The sequence below is a fragment of the Macaca nemestrina genome, chromosome 4 (assembly GCF_043159975.1).
Source record: "Macaca nemestrina isolate mMacNem1 chromosome 4, mMacNem.hap1, whole genome shotgun sequence".
Taxonomy (NCBI): domain Eukaryota; kingdom Metazoa; phylum Chordata; class Mammalia; order Primates; family Cercopithecidae; genus Macaca; species Macaca nemestrina.
The window spans coordinates 144,893,877-144,919,976 of record NC_092128.1 but is presented as its reverse complement, the minus strand read 5'-3'; the positions used below and the strand labels follow the sequence as shown (position 1 = coordinate 144,919,976).

General features: G+C 42.6%; 1 protein-coding gene across 4 annotated transcripts in view; it reads left to right on the top strand.

Annotated features, from left to right (window-relative positions):
* The window catches only part of GALNT17 (polypeptide N-acetylgalactosaminyltransferase 17), a 606,009-nt gene that overhangs the window by 267,757 nt on the left and 312,152 nt on the right, over nucleotides 1–26,100 (top strand). For all 4 annotated transcript variants that reach the window (XM_071095316.1, XM_011715329.3, XM_071095315.1 and 1 more), the window contains one exon: nucleotides 141–307. In XM_071095316.1, coding sequence (XP_070951417.1) covers nucleotides 141–307 — 167 coding nt within the window. The remainder of the gene's footprint in view (nucleotides 1–140; nucleotides 308–26,100) is intronic.

Genomic DNA, 26,100 nt, shown 5'->3' with positions numbered 1-26,100 from the left:
GAGAAGCCTAAGGGAACCAGTGATTCACACCTTGGGATGAGTGGATGAGGATTCAGCTGAAATCTTACACTGTGCCCAGCTGCAGCGCCTGAGCTTTTATCCTTCCTCTGACTCTGCATTTCCGATCTCTCCTTCCCCAGGTGTAAGGAGCTCAAGTACTCCAAGGACCTGCCCCAGATATCCATCATATTCATCTTCGTGAACGAGGCCCTGTCGGTGATCCTGCGGTCAGTGCACAGTGCCGTCAATCACACACCCACACACCTGCTGAAGGAAATCATTCTGGTGGATGACAACAGCGACGAAGGTACAGGGGTGGCTGACCTGTGCACAGGATATGATGACAGCAGGGGGAAATGCCACTTTCATTCCAGCGTGAGCCCGAGCATCTGTGTCTCCTGGTCCCTGGAGCGTATCTGGGGAATGGGAGATTTTTTTTTTCTTTTTTTTTTTTTTGAGATGGACTCTCTCTCTGTCGCCCAGGCTGGAGTGCAGTGGTACAATCTCAGCTCACTGCAACCTCCACCTCCCGGGTTCAAGCGATTCTCCTGCCTCAGCCTCCCGAGTAGCTGGGATTACAGGCACTTGGCACCAGGCCTGGCTAATTTTTGTATTTTTAGTAGAGATGGGGTTTCACCATGTTGGCCAGGCTAGTCTCGAACTCCTGAACTCAGGTGATCCGCTCACCTCAGCCTCCCAGAGTGCTGGGATTACAGGTGTGTGCCACCGTGCCCAGCCCGAGATTTTTTTAGAGGAAGATATCTAGGCATACCCTGGTCTGTTATTCCTTGAGTCCTCTAGAGCAGGGGTCCCCCACCCCAGGGCCATGGACCAGTAGCAGTCTGTGGCCTGTTAGGATCTGGGCTCCTTCCTGAGTGGCAGGAGAGCAAGAGAAGCTTCAGCTGTATTTACAGCCACTCCCCGTTGCTGGAATTACTACCTGGGCTCCACCTCCTGTCAGATCAGCAGTGGCATTAGCTTCTCATAGGAGCATGAACCCTATTGTGAACTGCACAAGCAAGTGATCTAGGTTGTACCCCCTCCCCACCTTTTTTTTTTTTTTTGAGATGGAGTCTTGCTCCATCACTCAGGCTGGAGTGCAGTGGTACGATCTCGGCTCACTGTAACCTTTACCTCTCGGGTTCAAGCGATTTTCCTGCCTTAGCCTCCCGAGTAGCTGGGACTACAGGCACACACCAACATGCCTGGCTAATTTTTGTATTTTTAGTAGAGACAGGGTTTTGCTGTGTTGGTCAGGCTGGTCTCGAACTCCTGACCTCAGGTGATCTGCCCTCCTCAGCCTCCCAAAGTGCTGGGATTACAGGCATGAGCCACTGCGCCTGGCTGGTTGCAACCTTTTTATGAGAATCTAATGTCTGATGATCTGAGGTGGAACAATTCCATCCTGAAACCATCCCCCCTGAGCCACATGTTCCATGGAAAAATTGTTTTCCACAAAGCCGCTCGCTGGTGCCAAAAAGGTTGAGGACCGCTGCTCTAGGGCTCATTAGACTCATTGACTGGCCATGGATCTAGATGAACTTCCCTCTTCTCGTTACCTAAAGTAGATGACAGTGAAGAGCTGAATTCCTCCTCCACTCCCCACCCCACGCCCCATCTTTGTCGTCCTTCTCCAAAAAGCAAAATAAAAAATTCCATCCTGTGTTAGGAACTGTTTGTCTACATTGGAATTCTCCTCTGGGCCACCGTGCCCAAAATGGTCTTACGTAGAAATGAGTGGTGTTTGCTCATCTTCTGGAATTCAGCGCTAATAGGAGTGATGGCTCAATGGAAACTGTACAACAGGAAAATATTGCATGTCAATAACAAAACTCCTGGGAGGTCCTTGGAGATATTTAATAGTTGGACAAAGGCATGGCATCCAGGGCAGTAGGGGTGGCTGTTGCTAATGGTGCCTTTGTGTTGGATCCCAACCTGCAAAATTCAGTGTGCTCACTGCTGGAAGCGACCCCCACAAGCTCATGAGATAAAAGAAGGCCAGCTAGAGTGAGTGCCTGAAGGCCAAGAAAGCTTATCTTCTGAGCAACTACAGGATTAGGGGTAGGCTAAACCCCTTCCTTTCATCGTGCTGGGTAGGAGAGGGATTACCCTGCAAGCTGCTCCGGCGTCTGGAAGATGGTGAGGAGGAGGCAATGCCACGGGTCCTGTTTAAAACTGGATTATCTTGAGGAGCACAGGAATGAGCCTCTCCTATTTAATCAGCCTGGGAGCTGATGTCCCTGGCCCTTCTGAACCGGCCCACTCTTCTGAAGGGCTTGGATGCACCTGGACCCAGTGGTATGCCTTCTCTGGGATCTCTGGCTTACAGAGTTGGGTCATTTGGTGGATTTTTCACATCCCTAGTTTTATTTCCTTACGTTTGGCCATTAGTTATCTATAGATTCTTCTAAACCCGAGAATGATTGTCTCCTTGTGAGAAGGAGGCTCTTTCAGTTCCTGGAAGCCTCTAAGTCGTGCAGCAAATTCTCTTTCCTTGACATGCCCATGGCTGTCTGCTCTGTGGCCTTTCTCTGCACCTACCATAGACATCTTGCTCCAGCAGTCCTTCCATGCACTCATGCAGGGACTCCCTCTATATTTCCCCAGCTGTCTCCAGCAAAGCATTTCCTCAGAGAAGCCTCTTCTAAACTCTGAGTGGGGAAGTAAGATTGTGAAAGGAAGGCATCCTAAAAAGATTGGTACTGTGGGTGACAGAGCTTAATCCCACTGGGGAAAATCCAGGAGCCAGTGTAAACCCAGACCTCAGAGTTAACTTGCTCCAAGTGCAAGGGAGCTGGGGTATTTATACACCTTTAGGATAATGAGGCCCTTGTTCTGTGCTATCTCAGCACCTTGCTACTAGCTGTCACACTTATTAGCTTGAAGTGTGTCTGCACAGTGGACTCTCTGAAATAGGTGAGATGTTGTTTCCCAGGGCCTGACTGGTGGTTGAAACTCATTAAGTCTTTCAACAAGGGAGTGCATGATGAAGCCAGGTAGGGCTAAGAAAAGGGCAGGTGTGAGCTAGTGGCAAAATGACTAGAGATAGCCCAGGGCTAGAACACCCAGAGAGGAGCATGAACTGCAGATCGGGCTGGATTGGGGTAAAGACTCATTGCCAGTGGTGCACCCTCTCCTGAGGAAATCTAGGTAGAGCCCAGCCCAGGAGGAGGAAGGGAAGGTTAAGGCAATCTCAGCCATAACTGCAGCTCCTTGACTGCAGAGATCTCCAGTACAGGGTTAGACACTTACTGGGTTCAGTAGGTGTATTAGTCTATTTTGTGTTGCTATAAAGGAATTCCTGAGGCAAGTGATTGATTGATTGACAGATTGATTGATTGATTGATTGATTTTGAGACAGGGTCTCACTCTGTCACCCAGGCTGGAGTGTAGCGGTGCGATCACAGCTTGTTGCAGCCTCCACCTCATGGGCTCAGGTGATCCTCCTGTCTCAGCCTCTAAGAGGCTGGGACCACAGGCATGTGCCATCACGCCTGGCTAATTTTTATATATATAAAAATTTGTGGAGATGGGGTTTTGGCAGCTTAGGCTAGTCTCAAACTCCAGGGCTCAAATGATCGTCCTGCCTCAACCTCCCAATGTGCTGGGATTACAGGTGTGAGTCACCATGCCTGGCCTTGGGTGATTTATTTAAAAAGGAGGTTTTATTTGTCTCACAGTTCTGCAGAATGTACAAGAACCACGGCACCAGCATCTGCTTGGCGTCTGCTTGCCTTCCAGTGAAGCCTCAGAAACTTTTAGTCATGGCAGAAGGGAAGGGGAGCAAGTGAGTGTCACATGGTGAGAGAGGGAACAAGAGAGTGGGAGGGAGGTCCCAGATTCCCTGAGAACTTACTCATTACCATGAAGGAGGCACTGAGCCATAAGTGAGGGATGCACCCCCATGACCCAAACATCTTCCACCAGGCCTCACCTCCAACATTGGGGGTCACATTTTAACATGAGATTAAGAGAGGACAAATATTCCCACCATACTAGTAGGTATCTTCATTTGGGTTCCCCCAGAAGCAGACCCTGAAATAAACATCTGCAAGTAGATGGGTTTATTCACATCAAGAGTGCAAGTAGTTTATTTGGGAGGTGAAGAGAGCACCAGTAGGGTACTGGGGAAGTAAGAATAGGTAGAGAAAGCATCCCCAAAAGATTGGTACTGTGGGTGACAGCTTAATTTCACTGGGGAAATTCCAAGAGCCTGTGTAAACTCAGACCTCAGAGTTAACTTGCTCCAAGGGTGAGGAAGCTGGGGTATTTATACACCTCTAACATCAAATGTTTTAGTGTAAGAACCCCCTGGGACTCCACCCTGGAGTTCTACTTCAGGAGGCTTGGGGTAGGGCTGAAAATCTGCATTTCTTATAAGCTCCTATTTGATGCTGATGTCGCTTGTGTGGGGAACACACTTTGAGAACCACTGGGTTAAGCAACCATGCCTTGAGCCCTGTCTGAGTCCCATTTTAATGGTTCACATTTCAGGTCTACATGAAGATGTTTAGTGAGTAAGAAAATAGGAGGAAGAGGTATTTGGTTCAGCCAGACCTTAAATCAATATCCATTCATCATCTTCCTCCTCTCCCAAATACCCAGGGGACCAGGAGTTGATGATATTAACATGATCTCCCTCTTTTCAGTTCCTGGTTCTGTTCTCTATGTTTTTTCCCCAGGCCAGAAATCTCTTCTCTTGAACTAGAAGAAGAATCTAATATTTTTCATTTTATTACAATGTTCTTTGTAACTGGTATTATCAAGTTTTGTAAATGTTCTGCATCTATTAAAAAAGACCCCCACACACTGTAATCATGGAATTGAATTCCTGCCAGACATCAATTTTGTGTATTCTGGTAGGCTATGAGTTTATTTTTTTTAAGTCTTTTTGACAATGGTGTTTTAAAATCTCCTTTTATAATGACTCTTCCTTCCTGTGTTCCTAATATTTGTTTTCTGGTATCTTGTTGTCAGTTTCTTGGCAACTACAGATTTGTATCTGCATGGCTTCATTAATAGCGATGGTTGTTACCATTATGTAATGCTCTCTTTATCTTAGAAGCATACCCTGTTTTTTGTTTTTTTTTTTTTTTTTGCCCTGGATTTAGTTCTTCTTACATTAATATTGTTGTTCCTGCTTGCTAGTTCACATTTGATTAAAACGTTTTTTCTCCCAGCCTCACAGTTTTGTTTTCTGATCTTAAAAGAAATGCATGCTCTTTGTTGGAAAATTCAAATGTATCAAAAAGCAAATATAATTGGAAAAAAATAAATACTGAAGAGACTAACCAGAAGCAACTGCTCATTCGCCCATGCCCTTACCCTCTTTAATGCACATTTTGCATAGTTAAGATCAATAGTATAAAGAAGTTAATGTTCTGCTTTTTCCCCCTGAAGGGTAAAGCATAATCTGTGCCCTTTTTTTTATTATTATTAAAAAAGCTCTGCAAACATCATTTTAATGAGGGCAGATTGATCTATTCTCAGATTCACTAAGCTGTGGTCAAGATGGGCTCAGGGAATGGGTGTACAAAGCCAGAGCACTCTGGAGAAGCAGACAAGATGAGACTGCAGATTTTCCTTTGTCAGGGAATTTTGTTTTTATTTTAAGTCATTTGTTTCACTCAGTTTGAATATTGACATTGCCCTATGTTAAGCCCAAGTAAGATGCAATTCTTTGTACTCTGTACATCCAGCTGAAATCACTCAGGCAACATTTGCCAGAAATCACTGCTTACCAAGTCCAGTGGGCATTTTGCTGCCCAGATCTTTTGGCACCATCTGATATTGTCAAGCAGCTTCCTTGATCGTGTATCACTCCTTCTGGTGCCCCGACATTACTCTCTGCTGATTCTCCCCTAATCTTCTTTTTGCAGCTGTTCTTCTCTTCCTTGGTTTCTTAGTCCATTTGTCTTTCTACAAAGAATACTTACGGCTAGGTAATTTATAACGGAAAGTAATTTATTTCACTCATGGTTCTGTAGACTGTACAAGAAGCATGATGCCAGCATCTGCTTCTGGTGAGGGTTTCAGGAGCTTCCACGCATAGTTGAAGTGGAAGGGGAGTTGGTGAGGTCACATCATGAGCGACAAGTGGAGAGAGAGAGAGGGGAGGAGGTGCCAGGCTCTTTTTAACAATCCGATTTCATGGGAACTAAGAGTGAGAACTCATTGAATCCCATAAGAATGGCACCAAGACTTTGAGGAGGGATCCACTGCCATGACCCACCAGGCCCCACCTTCAATATTAGGGATCACATTTCAACATGAGATGTGGAGGGGACAAACCATATCACTCGGCCCTCTCCCTTCTTAAGCTGGGATTACTCGTGATTCTCAGCATCAGGACACACTGGGCAGTCTCCTCCATTGTGTATGTTCTGACAGTTTCCCATTGGAATTGTCCAGTGGGATCTACCACTGAAGCCCAGAACAATTTATCCTCTTCCCTGAGCTTCAAACCTATAAGGCCTCTGTCTCCCAGATGGCTACCCTGGGTCTTTGTAGCTCCATTGGTCCAATGATGAACTTGCAGTGTTTGCCTTGATCTTTGTTTGGGTGACGGGGATGGAGGAATTCGGGTGCACAGAGGTATCACAGTCATAATATTTGACACACTCCATCACTGGTTCATGCATAGCCATTCTTTATTTTTCCTCACTTCTGATTGAGATGTAATTCATACACCATCAAATATACTATAAAAATAAAATAGACCAGGCACTGTGACTCACACCTGTAATCCCAGCACTTTGGGAGGCCGAGGCGGGTGGATCACTTGAGGTCAGGAGTTCGAGACCAGCCTGGCTAATATGGTGAAACCCTGTCTCTACTAAAAATACACAAATTAGTCGGGTGTGATGGTGCGCGCCTGTAGTCCCAGCTACTCTGGAGGCTGGGGCAGGGGAATTGCTTGAACCTGGGAGGCAGAGGTTGCGCTGAGCTGAGATCACACCATTGCACTCGAGCCTGGGCATCACAGCAAGACTCTGTCTCAAAAAAAAAAAAAAAAAACCACCAAAAAAAGAAAATAAAGTATACAATTCAGCGATTTTCAGTATATTCAAATGATTTGCACCTATCACCACTACCTAATTCCAGAACATTGTCATCACCTGCAAAATAAACCCTGAACCTGGGAGTAGCCTGTTGCAATCCTACCCTTACTCCATTCCTTGCCAAATATTAATGTATTTTCTGTTATGATAAATTTGCCTTTTCTGGACATTTGATAATAAATGAAATCTACAACATGTGGCCTTTTTTGCTGGCTTCTTTCACTGAGCATAATGTTTTCAAGGTTCAACCATGTTGCAGCATATATAAGTACTTTGTTCTTTTTATGACTGAATAATATTTGAGTATAGATGTAGCACATTCTGTTTATCTGTTTATTAGTTTATCAGTTGATGGACATTTGGGTTGTTTCTACTTTGGGGCTATTAAGAATAATAGGGCTATAAACATTCATGTATACATTTTTATTTGGACATGTTTTCAGTTTTCTTGGGTACATATCTAGGAGTAGAATTGCTGGGTTATATGATAATTCTGTGCTTAACTTTTTGAGAAACTGTCAAATTGTTTTCCACAGCCAGACTGTTTTTCACATGAGCCACACTATTTTACATGATCACCATTAATATATGAGGGTTCCAATTTCTCCACATCCTTGACAACACTTTTTTTTTTTTTTTTTTTTTGAGATGGAGTCTCGCTCTGTCGCCCAGGCTGGAGTGCAGTGGCCGGATCTCAGCTCACTGCAAGCTCTGCCTTCTGGGTTTACGCCATTCTCCTGCCTCAGCCTCCCGAGTAGCTGGGACTACAGGCGCCTGCTACCACGCCCGGCTAGTTTTTTGTATTTTTTAGTAGAGATGGGGTTTCACCATGTTAGCCAGGATGGTCTCGATCTCCTGACCTCGTGATCCACTCATCTCGGCCTCCCAAAGTGCAGAGATTACAGGCTTGAGCCACCGCGCCCGGCCCCTTGACAACACTTTTTACTTTTTTTAAATTATGGTCAATCTAGTGGGTATAAGGTGGTATCTTGTAGTTTTGATTTGCATTTCCCTAATGACTAATTATTTTGAGCATCTTTTCATGTGCTTATTTTTCATTAGTCTATCTTCTTTGGAGAAACATCTATTCAAGTACTTTGCCCATTTTAAAATTGATTATTTGACTTGTAAAATTATTGGCTTATAATTAATTATTCTTTATCTATTCTGAATACTCATCTTTATCAAATATTCTGCAACTATTTTTTGCAAATATACTTGCAAATATTTTCTCCCATTCTGTGGGTTGTCTTTTCACATTCTTGATAATGTCCTTGGATGCACAAAAGTTTTTAATTTTTAGAAAGTTCAGTTTATCTTTTTTTCCTTTGGGTGTTTGAGCTTTTGGTGTCATATCTAAGAAACTGTTGCCTAATCCAAAGTCACAAAGATTTGAACCTTTGTTTTCTTCTAAGCGTTTTATAGGCCTAGCACTTCCATATAGGTTTATATCCATTGTGAGCTCATTTTTGGATATGGTTTGAGGTAGGGATCCAAATTCTTTCTATTTTTATTTTTTACATATATAGTTATCCCATGAGCATTTGTTCAAGAGACCAATTTTTCCTCATTGAATGGTTATGGCACCCTTGTCTAAAGTCAACTGACTGTAAATATGAGGAGTTATTTTGGGATTCTCAATCCTATTTCTTTGATTTATGCATCTGTGCTTATGGCACAATCACACTGTCTTGATAACTTTTTCTTTATAGTAAATTTTAAAAGTAGGAAGTGTGAGACCTCCCACCTTGTTCTTTTTTCAAGATTGTTGTGTCTATTCTGGGTCCCTTGCATTTACATATTAATTTTAAGACCAGCTTGAACATTTCTCTGAGAAATAGATGTCAGAATTTTTTTAGGGATTGTATTATATGTGTAAATCAATTTGGAGAGTATTGTCATCTTGATAATATTAATGCTTCCAATCCATGAACATAGATGTCTTTCTATTTATTTAGGTCTCTAATCTCTTTCAACAATGTTTTTTAGTTTTCAGTATACACATTTTACACTTCCTTGGTTAAATTTATTCCTTAATGTTTTATTCTTTTTAATACTATTATAAATTGAATTGTTTTCTTAATTTCTTTTTGAGTTGTTTATTGTTATTGTATAGAAATACAACTTATTTTTGTATGTTCATCTTGTATCCTTTAACTTTGCTGAACTTTATTATTAGCTCCAATAGGTTTTTTTGTAGATTTTATAGAGCTTTCTATATAGAATATCATGTTATCTTCAAATAATGATAATTTTACTTCTTTCTTTCCATCTGAATATTTTCTATTTATTTTTCTCGCTTAATTACCTCCTCAAAATGTATTTATTAATAAATACCTCTTCTCCTACCATGTCAAGTATGAGAACATTCACCCATGTACCTTCCTAAGGGTTTACAAAAGCCTCTTCTGGAGAAGACAGCTAAGCCATGAGTGAGCTCAGGAAACATGGGACTTGCCATAGTGGGCTATTGTGTAGACCAGGTACTGGACTTAAGGCAAAAATCTGGACAGATGGAATGGGCTTCTCTGTATTTTCTGCTTCTGATCTTATCAAGACCTACTGCCTGTCCTCAGGAGCAGGTCAAAGCAGAACATGTCTTGAAAAATATGAGATATGATACAATGAATGTCTTCCGCTGATCCAGGCAGCAGGCGGAAAGCCTGTAGTCAGAACATCCAATTATAGATAAGAATGGGTGCTATACTCATTCAGGCAATTCATCCTCAGCTTAAAATGAGGTACGTTTGCAGAAGCAGTGTTAGAAATGACAACTCTCAATGCATCTGTCTGAAGTCACACTGCCCTGTTATGGGGGTCGGCCTCTGTGGCTGTGTGTTGTTGTTATCTTGGATCTCCCTTTACCGTCTTCTTCCAGATTCTCAGACCCTCTTCTGTGCTGTCTCCTGTGCTTTTCTCTTGGTTTATGTTCCTTTTTTTGGTGAAACACAACAACTGGAAGCTTCTTAAGAGAGACTGCAAGAAAGAGAAAATCTTTCGAGCTCACTCATGCCTCTAAAGATGGCTTTAGCCTCATCTTCTAGGTGAATGATGGTGTCATTGAGTTAGATGTTACCTTCTTTCAGAATTTTGATGGTTTTACTTCATTATTGTCTATCTTTGTTGTTGTTGTTGTTGTTATTGTTTTGGAAGAACCAAAGGCATTCTGATTCCTGATCTTTTGCATGTTCTTTTTTCCTTTCTGGAAGCCTGTAGAATCTTTATCTTGTCACCATAGTTTTAAATTTTACAATGATGAGTCTTGATATGGGTCAGTTTGCATTGATTGGATGGGGCATTTAGTGGCTTCAATCTGAAATCTATTGTCTATCTATCTTTGGAAATTTCTTGGACTTTTAATTGATAATTCCTCCTCATTTTTTCTGTTCTCTCTTTCAGCATCTTTTATTATTCTAGTTTGAGGCCTCTAATAATTGAACCTCTAATTTTCTTATTTTTCTCTGGTATCTTTCTCTATCTGATATTTTTGCTCTGTTTTCTTTATTCTCACTTCAGTTTTTTTATTCTGCCCTTCTATCCATTTTTTATATTTCTGCTATCATAGTTTTACTTCCAAGTGATCATTTTTATTCTCTGAAAGCTCCTTTTATAACATATTGTCCTTTTTTATTGGAAGCAATATGTTTTCTTATCCCTGGAGGATGTTAATAATATTTTTTGTTTTAAGTTTTTCTCCCTGCATAGTCTATCTCTACAACTTACATTTTTCTCATTGATGTTTAGTTTCTATCTTCCATGTTGGAGGCTTTCCTTAAGTATCTGGTGAGTCTTTTCTGTTTGTGATTATCTCTTAAATAGTGATTAGACAGCCAGGAGCTGGGTGGAGGGGGAATGAGGAGTTATCGCTTAAGAGTATGGAATATGTTTGAGAAGATGAAAAAAGTTGTGGAAATAGATTATGTCTGCACAATAATGTGTATGTACCTAATGTCACTGAACTGTATACTTAAAATGATTAAAATAGTAAATTTCTGGTTATGTCCATTGTATCACAATTTTTAAAAAGCTGATCAGACATTGCGTACGTGAGTTGGACGTACTTGATTTGACAGTGGAGTGATTTGTGTGGGCTGAAACAAGAAGTGGGAGTGGAGGCTAGATGTGGTGGCTCAAGCCTGTAATCCCAGCACTTTGGGAGGCTGAGGTGGGAGGATCACTTGAGATCAGGCATTTGAGACCAGCCTGGCCAACATGATGAAACCCCGTCTACACTAAAAATACAAAAAAAAAAAAAAGCTCTGTGGTGGTGCACACCCATAATCCCAGTTACTCAGGAGGCTGAGACAGCAGAATTGCTTGAGCCCGGGAGGTGGAGGTTGCAGTGAGCTGAGATTGCACCACTGCACTCCAGCCTGGGTGACAGCGTGAGATTCCAACTCAAAAAAAAAAAAAAAAAAAAAACAAAAACCGGTGGGAGTGGGAATTTAGTGATCAGTTTCTTTTCAAATAACCTTTGTGCTGGCCTTCCTTATTTTGGTCTGTCCATTTTACCCCCAGTTCCAAAGGCACCTGGTGCTGCCGGTTCCATTGCCTCTTGAGTGTCCTCTGGTATATATCGAGTTGGTTTCTCAGTTTTGGGCATTCTTGGCTTGGGATCATCTGTTATACATCAGTCATTTGGTTAACCTTCTGAATCTGCATTCAGGCTTCCTCGATTTCATGGCTGTTGTCTTGTCTTGCATTTCTTCTGGCTTTGGAAGGTTATGGTTTTTGTTGTTGTTGTTTGTTTATTTTAGAAATCCTTTTACTGTAGTTTTTTAGTGAATTTTGAGTAGTGGTCTCTGATTAATGAGTTAAATTCATCATCTTATTCTGAAAGTTCATCTTTGAGAATGTTTAATATAAATTGATAAACTGTCTTCCAGGTATGCGATACTATCACATGAAGAGTGTATGAAAGACTTTTTTTCACTGTATTCTTACCAACACTGAATCTTATTTATCTTGGTCATCTTGTTCTGATGCAGGGGAAATGGCATTACATTTTTAAATCTGCATTTTAAAAAATAGTATTGATGATGAATACTTTTTCATATGTTTAACTATATGTTTTTTAGAGATTTGCCTATTGATGACTCCTTTATCCCTTTTTTATTGGAATATTTATCTTTGTCTTATTGATTTACAAGCACTTTTTATTTTATTTTAAGTTCTGGGATACATGTGCAGAACGTGCAGGTTTGTTACACAGGTATACATGTGCCATGGTGGCTTGCTGCACCCATCAACCCGTCATCTAGGTTTCAAGCCCTGCATGCATTAGGTATTTGTCCTAATGCTCTCCCTCCCCTTGTCCCCCACCCCCTGACAGGCCCCAGTGTGTAATGCTCCCCTCTCTGTGTCCATGTGTTCTCATTGTTCAACTCTCCCTTATGAGTGAGAGCATGCGGTGTTTGGTTTTCTGTTACTGTGTTACTTTGCTGAGAATGATGGTTTCCAGCTTCATCTGTGTCCTTGCAAGACATGAATTCATTCTTTTATGGCTCCGTAGTATTCCATGGTGTATATCAAGAACTTTTTATATATTAAACAAAGCTTTTTTACATCACTTTGCAAGCATTTCTCTCAACTTGTGCTTCTCACTTTAATTCATTCATAGTCTTTTTTGGCAAGTATAAATTTTACATTATTTAGTCAAATCCATCAGTCTTTTCTTTTTGATACCAAAGTCTTAAGAATGTGATTCATTATGCTTAGGCTGTACAAATATTGACAACCATTTTTATGGGTAAATGTTTCTTTCCAAAATAAATTCCAGACAGGAAATATTTTTATATAAGGTGTAAGAATTTTTAACATAGAGACTCTGTCCCAAAATACGGTTATCTCAATTTAATAGTAAGTCCTTTAACCAGTGATCTGAAATTCACTGTTTTTATCTGCTGAATTATTTAATATTTGGAAATACTGAAGCTGAATCACATATAACCAATTATAAGGAGGAGGCAGGAGTCAAAGAAGATCCCTAGGGTCCCTGCTTAGGTGACAAGATGAGTATTCGTGCTTCTCATTAAGAATGGGATATGCTAAGAATTAAGAATCACAGGTTTGGGAAGGGGATGGACTTCACTTTTTGGATTTGCCAAGTTCCAACATCCTATGGAAATTTACTGTGCCTTTAAAACAGGTGAGTTGTAACCTTAGCCGTCAAGTTTTCCTTAAACTACTATGAGAAGCTTCTTTGTTTTTACAATTAATGGCCTTAATACTCTTTTTGTTTTCTTTTTCTTTTTTTTTTTCTTTTTTTTTTTTTTCCTGAGACAGTTCTTGCTCTCTTGCCTTAGCTGGAGCGCAGTGGTGCGATCTTGCCTCACTGCAATCTCCACCTCCCAGGTGCAAGCGATTCTCCTGCCTCAGCCTCCCAAGTAACTGGGATTCAGGTGCCCGCCACCATACCTGGCTAATTTTAATAGTTTTAGTACAGATGGTGATTCACCATGTTGGCCGGGCTGGTCTTGAACTCCTGACCTCAGATGATCCACCCACCTTGGCCTCCCAAAGTGCTGGGATTATAGTCGTGAGCCACCACGCCTGGCCCTCAATACTCTTATATGTCTTATTAATATTTTACTTTTTTAACTTACCTTGTTACCTTCTTTGTTGTAAAGCAGCGGTTCCCAACCCCCGGGCCATAAACTGGTCCATGGCTTGTTAGGGACTAGGCCGCCCAGCAGGAGGTGAGAGGCTGGTAAGGGAGCAAAGCTTCATCTGTATTTACAGCCACTCCCCATTGCTCACGTTACCACCTGAGCTCCCCCCCGTCAGATCAGCAGTGGCATTAAATTCTTATAGAAGTGTGAACCCTATTGTAAACTGCACATATGAGGAATCTAGGTTGCATGCTTCTTATGCGAATCTGATGCCTTATGACCTGTCACTGTGTTCCAGCACCCCCAGATGGGATCATCTAATTGTAGGAAAACAAGCTCAGTGCTCCCACTGATTCTACATGATCATGAGTTGTAGAATTATTTCATTATATATTACAATGTAATAATAATAGAAGTAAAGTGCACAATAAATGTAATGCACTTGAATCATCCTGAAACCATCCATCTGCTCTGTCCATGGAAAAATGATCTTCCACCAAAGTGGTTCCTGGTGCCAAAATGGATGAGGACTGCTGTTTAAATCAGTAGCATGGAGAGGAAAGAGAGGAATGAATCCCGGCTCAAACTTTAGCTATGTGGTCTTGGCCAAGGCACTTAACTTTTCTGACCTTGTTTAAGTTAGGGTAATAGTAGCTTTCATGCAGGGTTTTCATTGTGAGGTTTAGAGGTAATACTTGCAAGGCACATAGTGCAAGTCCTAACAGTGTCATAAAGGGTACTGTTGAGTGTGCTTATGACATTATTTGATTTGCTATCTCCAGTTCATTCATCAGTATTCAACTTGCATGTCATCCACACTGGGAAACCATACTGAATTGCCTTCATTTATCTGCCTATCTCTTAAGTGGTAAGACACTTGATGGTGAGACCGATAGCTTGCTCTGTGCTGTAATCCCAGGATCTAGCCCACAGCTAAATTACAGTAATTGTTAAATAGGTTAATTTCAGTTGCACATGTGCAGAGATTTTTTTTTCTTCACTTCTTCTGGCATTGTTCTAGAAGCTTTAGGATTTCATGTTGTACATATTTTGGCTTGAATGCTATAGTTATATTGGTTTAGGCGTCAGAAATTGCCTATCTCCTATCACCATCATTTGAGTTTCTTGATGATTTGGACGGTTGTACATCTTGTCACTAATACTTCCCTGTATGACAGGCATATCTGATCAACATCTTGTCTTGGTTGGTTGTATTCAAAGGTTGAAAGCAAGATGACTGAAAACTTTTTGGAGTGGAAGGTTATACCCTATGCACTTCCAAAAGGAATTTTGGAGAAGAAGTCACACTGGCATTGTTTGCTTTTCTTCTTGGTTTATAATTGCAGAGATGGGAGAAGTCTTGTGTTTCCAAGAGATAACATTCTTCCTGTGTTGCTGAGGCTCTGAGTGAAATAGCCGAGAGACAACTTGTTATCACACAGCTCCATGCTTGGCCAGGCTCTCTTTATTTGAACATCACCTGCCTTCCCCCCTGCCTGTAAAGAGTCTTCCTAATCAGAAATAATACTTGTTTTTGCCCCCAACCAGATCATAGCAGTGTGACAGCATTTGCTGTGTGGGTCTGTAATCCTAACTAGGTTGTGCATTTACATTTCTCTTTGTGTTTTTTAGGCCCCAGGGAGGAAAGAATGAGGAGAGTATGTATCTTTACACAAGCGATAGTGTGAGAACCCCAGCTAAAGCTTCAGCCACTAACTGGCTTTTAAAAACAAGAAGAACAACAACGAAACCCTTTTTAGTTCAAACTAATTATAGGTTCACAGAAAGTTGCAAAGATGAACAGGAAATTCCATGTAGCCTTCGCTTAGTTCCTCCCAGTGGTAATGTCTTGCAAAACTCCAGAATACTATCACAACTAAGAAATTGGCTTTGGTACATTGGCCCTTTAGCCCAGATGGTTGAGAAGTGTGGGAATGTCAGGTAGTTTGGTATTAGCAGAGCTGCTGTTCAGCCGGAATGTTCTACAATGCCATTCCAGTCCACATCTGCTCTGATGTTATATATAAGCTCGATAGTCTCCGCTAGCTAGAAGAAACATGTTAGGCTCTGCAGCCCTTTTGGATGCTAGTAAGAGCTGTTATTAATAGAATATTCGTATGATACATTGATAACTTAACATGGACAATTCCTATAAGCAGACATGAGCATTTCGTTTGCACATAAGATTCACACTGCCTTTGATCTTGGAAACTTCAGGGTCCTGAATATGGAGCACCCCAAAATGCTAGAGAAGGGTGAAGTGGCGGGATGCCTCACTTCAGTTATTCCATTCCTGGCTGCCAAACGCATTTAAAGAAAACTTGAGGAAGAAGTGACCGAGCACCAAGGTGTGACCCTGTTCTCCCCAGGGCTTCACGTTCTGTTTTGCTCTCTCTTTAATGACTGTGATTTTTGCTATTTCAAGGAAGAGATTTGCCAGCTTCAGAGCATTTGGAATCAGTATCACCGTAAATAAGAACATAATGAAAAAAAAAACACACCCCAGCCTGTAGACAAATTTGATTGCTGAAATTCATGTGTTATTATTAGAATCATCTGCAAATGCCAGACTTTCAAATGCCTTTGATGGGGTAAGATAGGGGAATGCTCTTTTAAATGGGGGAGACAACTTGGAGCTCTCACCTAGATAGCTTATAGCCTATGCGTACTATGTTTCCTTGTAGGTTTGGGCTACTCATATTTATTTTCGAAAAGGTAAAATGTAAATGGAAGAAGCAGTAGAGAGGAATTTCTTAACAAAGGAATTGGAAGCTGAGATGGCTTTCCTTTACAAAGTGCCTCTCATGAATGCACGACTCAGTGTGATATATTTAGTTTAACACTTTGGTGTTTTGCACCTCACATCTCTTTGCTTTTCTTTTCGTCTGTTGCTTTCTTTTGTCCTTGCTTTGATCTCACTATGGAATCGCCCTCAAAATGCTTTCATACATGGCAAAAGCTTCCCTCTTTAATCTCTCTCATTCTTCCTGAAGTTTCTTCTCACTCTTGCCTCATTTTTGCTCTAGCCCATAGTCAGCAAGTGCATTATTTAAGTCTGCAAAGCTGAGAGATGCTCAGAGAATAAAATATGCAGTGCAGCCACCTCCTGGGTTATTTCATCCTGCCGTTTTACATGCTTGCTTCCTCACCATGGCTATTCTTCAAGCCCAGGATTTCAGAGACAGATGGGCCCATGCCATAGTGGCAAAGCTGGGGTGGGGTGTGTGTATATCTACCAGATATGTGGCTCCTGTATCCCTCAGGCTTCTTCAGAGCTTCACTGTATTGTTCAGAAGAGTTGGAAGCCCAAAAGGTTCCCTGGCTGCCCAGTCTTTTGAAACCTCTTAATCAGCCCTTAGGTCTCTTCTCTGTGGAGTATCGACCACAGTGAGCAGAAGGCAGCCTAGAAAAAGTAGGCGCCTGCCTCAAGTCCAGAGCCTGCTGCTCCCATCCTGCAGCCTGGCCAACTTTCCACTCATGGTTACAGCACTAATCCTTTATCTTCCCTCTCTGAAACTGGTGCTGATGGCTGCAGATTCAGAAGAAAATGGGATCATCATACTGGTGCTTTGCACTCGCATTGGTCCTCATGCAACCCTGTGCAGTGGAATAAGGCTGTATACACTGATAATTAGTCTATAATCAGAGGTGTGGGTGCTTCCAAGCTACCAGAGGGAGCCAACTCTCAGGACAAGCCCAGGCCACGCCACAGCAGCTTTGTATTAGCAGACAAACAATTTCAGATTTCACAACATCACATTCACAAGAATCAGAGGTAGAGTGGTGATGTGTGTAGGCATGTCACTTACAAGTGGTGTGACCTTGGGAAAGTTGCTGGCCCTCTGTCTTAGTCCATTTGGGAACTGCTGTAATAAGTACCTTAGGCTGGGTATTATGGCTCATGCTTATAATCCCAGCACTTTGGGATGCTGAGGTTGGAAGATCACTTGAAGCCAGGAGTTTGAGAGCAGCCTGAGCAACATAATAAGACCCCATGTCTACTAAAATAAAATAAAATAAAATAAAATAAAATAAAATAAAATAAAAATAAGGCATCGTGGTGCATGCCTGCAGTCCCAGCTACTTGGGGGGCTGAGGCAGAAGGATCGTTTGAGTACATGGGTTGGAAGCCACAGTGAGAGCTATGATCATTCTGTTGTACTGTAGCCGGGCTGACAGAGGGAGACTATTTTTCTAAAAAAAAAAAAAAGAAAAAGTAAAATAAAGAAATAATACCTTAACTATTATGTATCCATAAAAATCAAAAATAACGAAGTTAAAAAGAAATGCCTTAGACTTGGTAATTTACAAACAATGAAGTTTATTGCTCACAATTCAGGGGCCTGGGAAGTCCAAAGTCAGTGTCTGGTGAGGGCCTACTCCTCATAGATGTCTGTGTGTTTCCATGTGTAGTAAGTGGTGAACCAGCTCCCTGGGGCCCCTTTTGTAAGGACACTCAACCCATTCATGAGGGTAGAGTCCTCGTGACCTAATCACCTCCCAAACACTTGCCCTCTTAATACCACCCCATGGAGGCATTGATTGGCATTTAATGTATGAATTTTGAGGGAACACAGACATTCAGAGCATAGCATGCTCTCTGTGCTTCCCCTTTTCTCATCTGTAAAGTGGGGTTGATCATGCCCTTATCTCACAGAGTCTTTAAGAGGTATGAAGGAGTTGCTGTAGGCCAACAGCTTGTGGCTCCTAATAAGGACTCAGTAAGTATGAAGACAAATGTTGTGGAATGTTACAAGTTTCCAAGACAGCCCATTCACTGGTTCAATTACCAGAGGAGATCTAATTTGGCTGACTAGTGTTCTGGAGTGTTTCCTGATTAGCTGACATTTTTAGTCAGCTTGGTTAGCAATTTGGGGATATAAATATTTCATTATAGATACAGACAATCATAGTATTTGAAATGTTTGAAAAATAGTGATTGTCAGCAGAAAAGGAACTCTGGCATTGGTGAAATCTGCCTCCCCAGTTAGTATTCTCAGTGAGAAACTAACAAAGTTTACACATCGGGCCCCTCCCTTGCACGGGTGCCCTTCGAGGTCATCTGATGACCCCTTGCTGTGTGTTTACATGTCATGCATTTTTGGAAAACTTAGAAAAGTAAGCTTTTAAAATGTTTCTCAAAGAGAATGCCCCAAATTGTATAAATTTCAGGTCCCACAAAACCCAGCGTTCATTTCTGGGATTTGCTATTTCCATTGGACAGATAAGAAACCCCTATGCTGCATAAGCGGGATATGCAACCTAGTTTCTCCCCGCTCCACCATCTTTTGTTCATTTTTAAAGATAAAACTTTAAAACTTTGTCTAATAATATTTTTAAAATATTTTAAAATGGTCTTTGTATGGCTGCTTTTATACATTTAGCTGATTCGTTATTGTATGGCTGCTTTTATACATTTAGCTGATTGGTTATTTCAGGCATAAATTTATTCCCAGGCACACCTGCATTTCCAGGTGTTTTTTTTTTTTTTTTTTTTTTTTTGAGATGGCATCTTACTCTGTCACCCAAGCTGGAGTGCAGTGGTACAATCGCCGCTCACTGCAACCTCTGCCTCAAGCTGGGCTCCCACCTCAGCTTCCCAAGTAGCTAATACCCAAGTGTTTTCAGTCTGTGTTTTATGTTCTGTCTAGGGTATCGAAGTTAATTCTTACATGTATAAAATATTGAAATCTCTCAGAAAAAAAGAAAAAAAAAGAGATGATGCAGAAATGTCAAGTGTCCTGACTAACATCTATGCTAAACTCTGTGTTGAAGACCTTTTTTTTCACTGTGATCTCTGTCATAAGTCCCTAAGCATAGAGAGCTGGACGTTTCCATCGGGGTGGAGAGAAAGGCTGGCATCTGGGAGGGCCCAGAGTGTGGACACCACGCAGGGACTGGATTCTCTCCACATCCAGTCTGGAAGAGCTCAGGAACTCAAGTCCTATCAGGATGAGGAGTCTTATCTAAATGTCTCACCAGATGCTTCCAGACAGAGGTAGCCTTGGAAACCCATTGAACAAGCTAGGAGCAGAGATGTGCCCAGGGAGAAGGTGGCCTAGGAGGAACCCAGGGGAGGGACAGACCAGCTGACCAGACTGGGTTTTAGGGGCAAGCCTCCAGTCCACCAGTTACCAACCTGGGGGTTGGAAGGACCCCATGGCCACAGAATATGAATCAGACTTTCAACAAGGTCAAGGATTTTAAATTCACACACTCAGGCTGGGCATGGTGGCTCATGCCTGTAATCCCAGCACTTTGGGACGCCAAGGCAGAAGCATCACTTGAGCCCAGAGTTCAAGACCAGCCTCAGCAACATGGTAAAACCCTGTCCCTTCAAAAAATAAATAACAAAATTCGCCAGACATGGTGGTGCATCCTTGTAGTCCCAGCTACCCGGGAAGCTGAGGCAGGAGAATCACTTGAGCCCAGGAGTTGGAAGCTGCAGTGAGCTATGATCTGGCCACTGCATTCCAGCCTGAGTGACAGAATGAGACCCTCTTTCAAAACAAAACAAAACAAAACAAAATTACACACAACATAAAATCACTTCTTCTTCTGCACTTTCAAAACTAACAGACATAAAAGACCACATATTTTATGACTCCATTTTCACGAACTATGTGTATTAGGCAAATTTATAGGGACAGAAAGCATGTTAGTGGTCACCAGGGGTTGGGAAAGGGGAGACGGGGAGCAGCTGCTCAATAGGTATGGGGTTTATGTTTGGGGTGATGAAAAAGTTATAGATAGTGGTGATAGTTGCACAACATTGTGAATGTACTTAATGCCAGTGAATTGTATATTGTAAAAAGGTCAAAACATTTTAAACATGGTAAAAACAATGAAAAAAGTGAACCAGTGCTTTTGAGATGTTTGGGGTTTGCATGAGAATGACCTGGGGGTGCTGTCCAGTTCCACTAAGGCCCACTGAATTAGGGATACCGAGAAAGGAGCCTTGGAACCTGCATTTTCATAAGGTCCCCAGTGATTCTCACTCTGGGAATACTGGCAGGCATTTCCATTCTATTTTGTTTCTTAATTGGAATGTGCCATATGTGCTATTTTCTCGTCCCCAGCTGTCACAACCCATGCATTCACAGTGAGCAGCGTGCCCAAACCTCAGCAGCTGCTGGCAGGGAGAGGTGTTGGTGATAAACGTGGCAGTGGTGGCAATGGGGGTTGATGGTGTCAGAAGGAGTGTTGATAGAATTGTGGCATTAGTAGCAGTGGTAGTAGGAACAGGGAGTGAAAGCAGAAGGCAGGACCATATGGGATCCTTGTCCAGGGACTGACCCGATTGTGAGATTGCCCCACGCAGAAGTGGCCAGCCATCAGAATCCCAGTTTTGGAGCCAAGCTTGGTGGCTCACACCCATAATTCCAGAGCTTTGGGAGGCCACAGTGGGGGGATTGCTTGAGGCCAGGAGTTTGAAACCAGCCTGGGTAACATAGTGAGACCTCATCTATACAAAATAAAATAAATTAGCTGGGCATGGTGGTGTGTGCTGGTAGTTCCAGGTACTCAGGAGGGTGAGGCAGGAGGATCGCTTGAGCTCGGGAGGTTGAGGCTGTAGTGAGCCATGATTGCACCACTTCACTCCAGCCTGGGCAACAAGGCCAGACCCTGTCTCTGTCTCCGTATATGTATGTGTATGTGTATGTATGTATATATTTATTTATTTATTTACTTATTTATATGTATTTTATATATATACTGTGTGTGTGTGTATATATATATGCATATATACATATATACACATACATATATATAAACTCACACACATATACACACACACATTTAAAAAATATATATATATATATTTTTAAAAAGATTCCAATTTTGGAAATGGCATGGCCAACCCTCACCATGTAGGCCAAGGTCACTTCCAGAGGGTTCAATCTTTTAGATGAGGCAGGACAAGTAGGTCCTAGGCAGTGGGGAAAGTGGAGATGAACAGGGCAACACTGCGATTCTGGAATGTCAGCTCAGTTGGGGTAAGCTCTGGCCCACATTCAGGGTCTAGTTCATCCCAGATTGAGTTAGGCAGGGGGGTAAATGCTAAGCCAGAGCCACCCAATAGGCACTTAGCAGACCAGCTGATGCAGCAGCTTCCCATTTGAAGCTTGTAAGAAATACAAGTTCTTGGGCCACCTCAGACTTACCGGTGATTCCAATGCAGATTGAAGGTAGAGGAGCACTCACTCATCTAAGCTTACACAGATTCTCCCAAATCTCCATACTTCGAAGGGCAATTGAAATATTCAGTAAGTCTCATCATCAAGGCTTAATAACTGTATGAGGGTTGAGAGGTCAGGTTGCCCACCATTGTGGATGCGCAGACTTGGCCTAATCCTGGACTGGGTGGCCACTTCCCAAGCACACATAAAAAATCCCAAACACTGAGACTTTTGCATTGGTTCTGGCAGCAGGTGGAGCTGAGTCTGTTTTAGGACCACCAGGTTCATATGTCCACTGTGCAGTAACAGACCAATTACGCTGAGACAGCAGGGTTTGCAACAGAGAAAGAGTTTCATGATCATAGGGTAGCCAAGTGAGGAGACAGGAAAAGATCCTCAAATCCACCTCCCTGAGGATTTCTGGGCTGGGGATTTGAAGGGGATCATGGAAGGTGAGAGGCTGGAGAATCAAGGTCATTCATTGATCAGGGTAAAGGGGATGACATTATCAAGATGTGGAAACTGCATTCTTTGGTGAGGCAGCTTCTTGTGGGGTCCTTCAGACCAGCTGATGTCAGCAGTTTCATTGGTATGGAGGACATGAAAGAATATCTCAAAGGGAAAACTTAATGTTTTATAATGTTCAAGTTGTTATCAATAGAACAGTTAAGGGGGACTGTAATCTTGTAACAGGGTCTATTGTGCTAGGCATTCTAGTACAACAGGCACCAAGAAACTATGACAAAACAGATCAGAGACTAATGATTAACGCTGAATGTGCTGCATGCTTGGTTTATTTTAATTTCCCCCTCCCTTCTTTCCTGATTATTTTTTTTTTTTTTTTTTTTTTTTGAGACAGAGTCTCACTCTATTGCCCAGGCTATAGTGCAGTGGCATGATCTTGGCTCACGGCAACCTCCACCTCCCAGGTTCAAGCGATTCTCCCACCTCAGGCTCCTGAATAGCTGAGATTACAGGCGTGTGCCACCAAGCCAGGCTAATTTTTAGTAGAGACGGGGTTTCACCATGTTGGCCAGGCTGGTCTTGAACTCCTGACCTCAGGTGATCCACCCACCTCGGCCTCCCAAGGTGCTGGGATTACAGGCGTGAGCCATTGCGCCCGGCCTCCTGATTAATTTTATAAAGTGTATAGGGGCAATTTCAAGTCTACTAGGTCAATACTTGCTCCTGAGCAGGGCTCTGAGACCAGGGATGGTGCCAATAGTTTATTCTGTCATATCACTGAAAGTGCAGGATTGAGACAGAATTCTGTAATGTTCTTTGCTTTAGTTCTTACTGTTTCATAACTTTATTTTCGTCAATTTATGCTCCATAAGCCTGGATGACATGTGTTTGTTTTATTGTTAAGGAGCAGGTGTGCATACCTCCCTCTCCAGTCCTTCCCGATCACAAGCAGTGTTCGCTTCTCCCCCTCAACCTCCTCAAATGCTGTTTATCAAAATCTTAAAAAACACAAGGGTTCCCAAATGGCACTTGGCCAATTTTTTATTGGATTTTATAACATTTATTTTTGTCAAAATGAGTTTCTGCATTTATTTTTGCAGAAGGTAAACATTTATTTTTGCAGAAATGAGTTTCTCTTTTCTTCTCTGAGTGTGTTCGTGAGGAAAAAGAGAAAGTAAGATGTTTTTCTTAGTGTTTTTATAACATCCTAAAATGGTTTAATCTGTTAAGGATGATAAAGGATCTTAGGTGAGGGAGTGACTTTCTTTTTTTTCCTTTTTTGAGAGAGTCTCTCTCTGTCGCCCAGACTGGAGTGCAATGGCACAATCTCAGCCCACTGCAACCCCCGCCTCCTGGGTTCAAGCGATTCTTCTACCCCAGCCTCTCGAGTAACTGGGATTACAGACATGTGCCACCACGCCTGGCTAATTTTTGTATTTTTAGTAGAGATAGGGTCGCACCATGTGGCTAGGCTGGCCTCGAACTCCTGAGTTCAAGTGACCTGTTTGCCTAGGCCTCCCAAAGTGCTGGGATTATAGGAATGAGCCTCCATGCCTGGCTAAGGGGGTGACTTTCTAACCAGTGTCAGGTTGGGGATTTGTGTGCTTCTATGGGGGCCTGGGGACCTGGTTTTACTTGGTTAATTTATAGACTCATTCTCTTTAAGGTGAATTTGGGCTCTTGCACCCCATCTCAACTTCAGTTTCTCTCCATTTTCAAATCTCAACACCCTAATGCTCTTAGGCGGTCTCAAATGTGTTCCACCAGAGCCGGGCTTTCTGGAAGTCCTTCTTGAGATGTCCTCATCCAGTTCTCTCTGTGTTGACCCTGTCCCTGCAGGAGACAGCTGAATCTGGAGGGATGTCTTTTTTTCTCACTGGTACCATCGGAGGCCTCCTGTTTGTCTAGATCAACGGGCCATTCTCAGCTCTCATTTTCTCTAATGCATTTGACTTTCCTGACCCAGGAGGTTGAGTAGCTTTTTGAGGACAGGGACTCTGTCCTTCTCACCCACAGAGACTCCTTTAAATATTTATAAAATGAATGCACATATCTTTCTTCCAGAAACTCTGCCAAACACTTTACAGGATAATGCTTCGGAACTGGCGTCATAGGAGCATTATCCTGTAAAGTGTTGGACTCGGTTTTCAACACCTCCAGATGATGCTCTTGGGCTCTCGGATTTGAGAACTGCAGTTCCTCCTTGGAGGCCCATCTGTACTGCCTTGAGCATGGCTTCTCCAGCCCTTCTTCCTTCTACATTCTCTATCCAGCCCTCTACAAAATAAAAGAAATTAGCTGGGCATGGTGGTGCATGCCCCTAGTACTAGCTGCTCAGGAGGCTGAGGCAGGAGGATTGCTTGAGCCCGGGAGGTGGAGGCTGCAGTGAGCCATGATTGCTCACTAGCCCTTCTTCCTGTCTCCTAACTACATGTGTTCCACAAAGTGTGGTTCTAAGTCTTCTTCCCTGCATTTCCTGGAACTGTCACCCTCTCATGGCCATCAGAGTCTCGTGCCCAGGCTTGAGTACAGTGGCACAATCTCAGTTCACTGTAACTTCCGCACCACCAGGTGCGTGTGATTCTCCTGCCTCAGCCCCACTGACTGGCTGGGATTACAGGTGCCTGCCACCATGCCCAGCTAGTTTTTGTTCTTAATAGAGATGAGGTTTCTCCATGTTAGGACGCCATCTCTCGTCACACAGTCCCTGACACCTCTGCCCTGTTTTCTCCCCTCCAGACCATTGTCGTGGTTCAGATGCCTAACCCAGAATGTCCTCTGGCCCCCTCAACCTGTCCTCAGAGAAACTCATCAACTTGTTCTTCCTCTTTTCTTCCTTTTCTCTTTTTAAATCAATTGTATCTGGCCGAGTGTGGTGGCTCACACCTGTAATCCTAGCACTTTAGGAGGCAGAGATAGGGGGATCACTTGAGGCCAGGAGTTCGAGACCAGCAGGGACAACATAGCAAAACACTGTCTCCACTAAAAATACAAAAATTAGCTGGGTATGGTGGCAGGCGCCTGTAGTCCCAGCTACTTGGGAGGCTGGGGCAGGAGAATTATTTGAACCCAGGAAGTGGAGGTTGCTGTGAGCTGAGGTCACGCCACTGTACTCCAGCCTGGGTGGCTGAGCGAGATTCCATCTGAAACATAAAATAAAATAAAAATAAATCAGTGGCATCTTCCCAGTTTCCTAGACTGAAATGTTGGTGCTCATGATACTGTCATCTAAGTAGATACAATTTTTCACTTAGGTGTTTTTTGGTGTGCTTATGTATTCTAGAATAGTGAGAGCTCATGTCCAAATCTTCTGCATAACTTAACAACTTTTTCCTTGAATGCTCCCAGCCAAAACAATTTCTCTCTCTCTGCGACTCCTCACAGCACTCTTCCTCCATGGCCATTATTTTTTTGTGGGGATGGGGGGGCCATTAGCTTCATTTACCTTATAATATTAAATATTATAATTTATTTTTATTTATTTATTTTTTAGGTGGAGTTTTGCTTTTGTCGCCCAGGCTGGAATGCAGTGGTGCGATCTCGCCTCACTGCAACCTCCGCCTCCCAAGTTCAAGCAATTCTCCTGCCTCAGCCTCCCGAGCAGCTGGGATTACAGGCACCCGCCACCACACCTGGCTATTTTTTTTTTAGAAGAGACGGGGTTTCACCATGTTGGCCAGGCTGGTCTCGAACTCCTGATCTCAGGTGATCCACCTGCCTTGGCCTCCCAAAGTACGCCTTCCTGTAATTTTTAAACATATCTCATCTCCTTAACTCAATTGT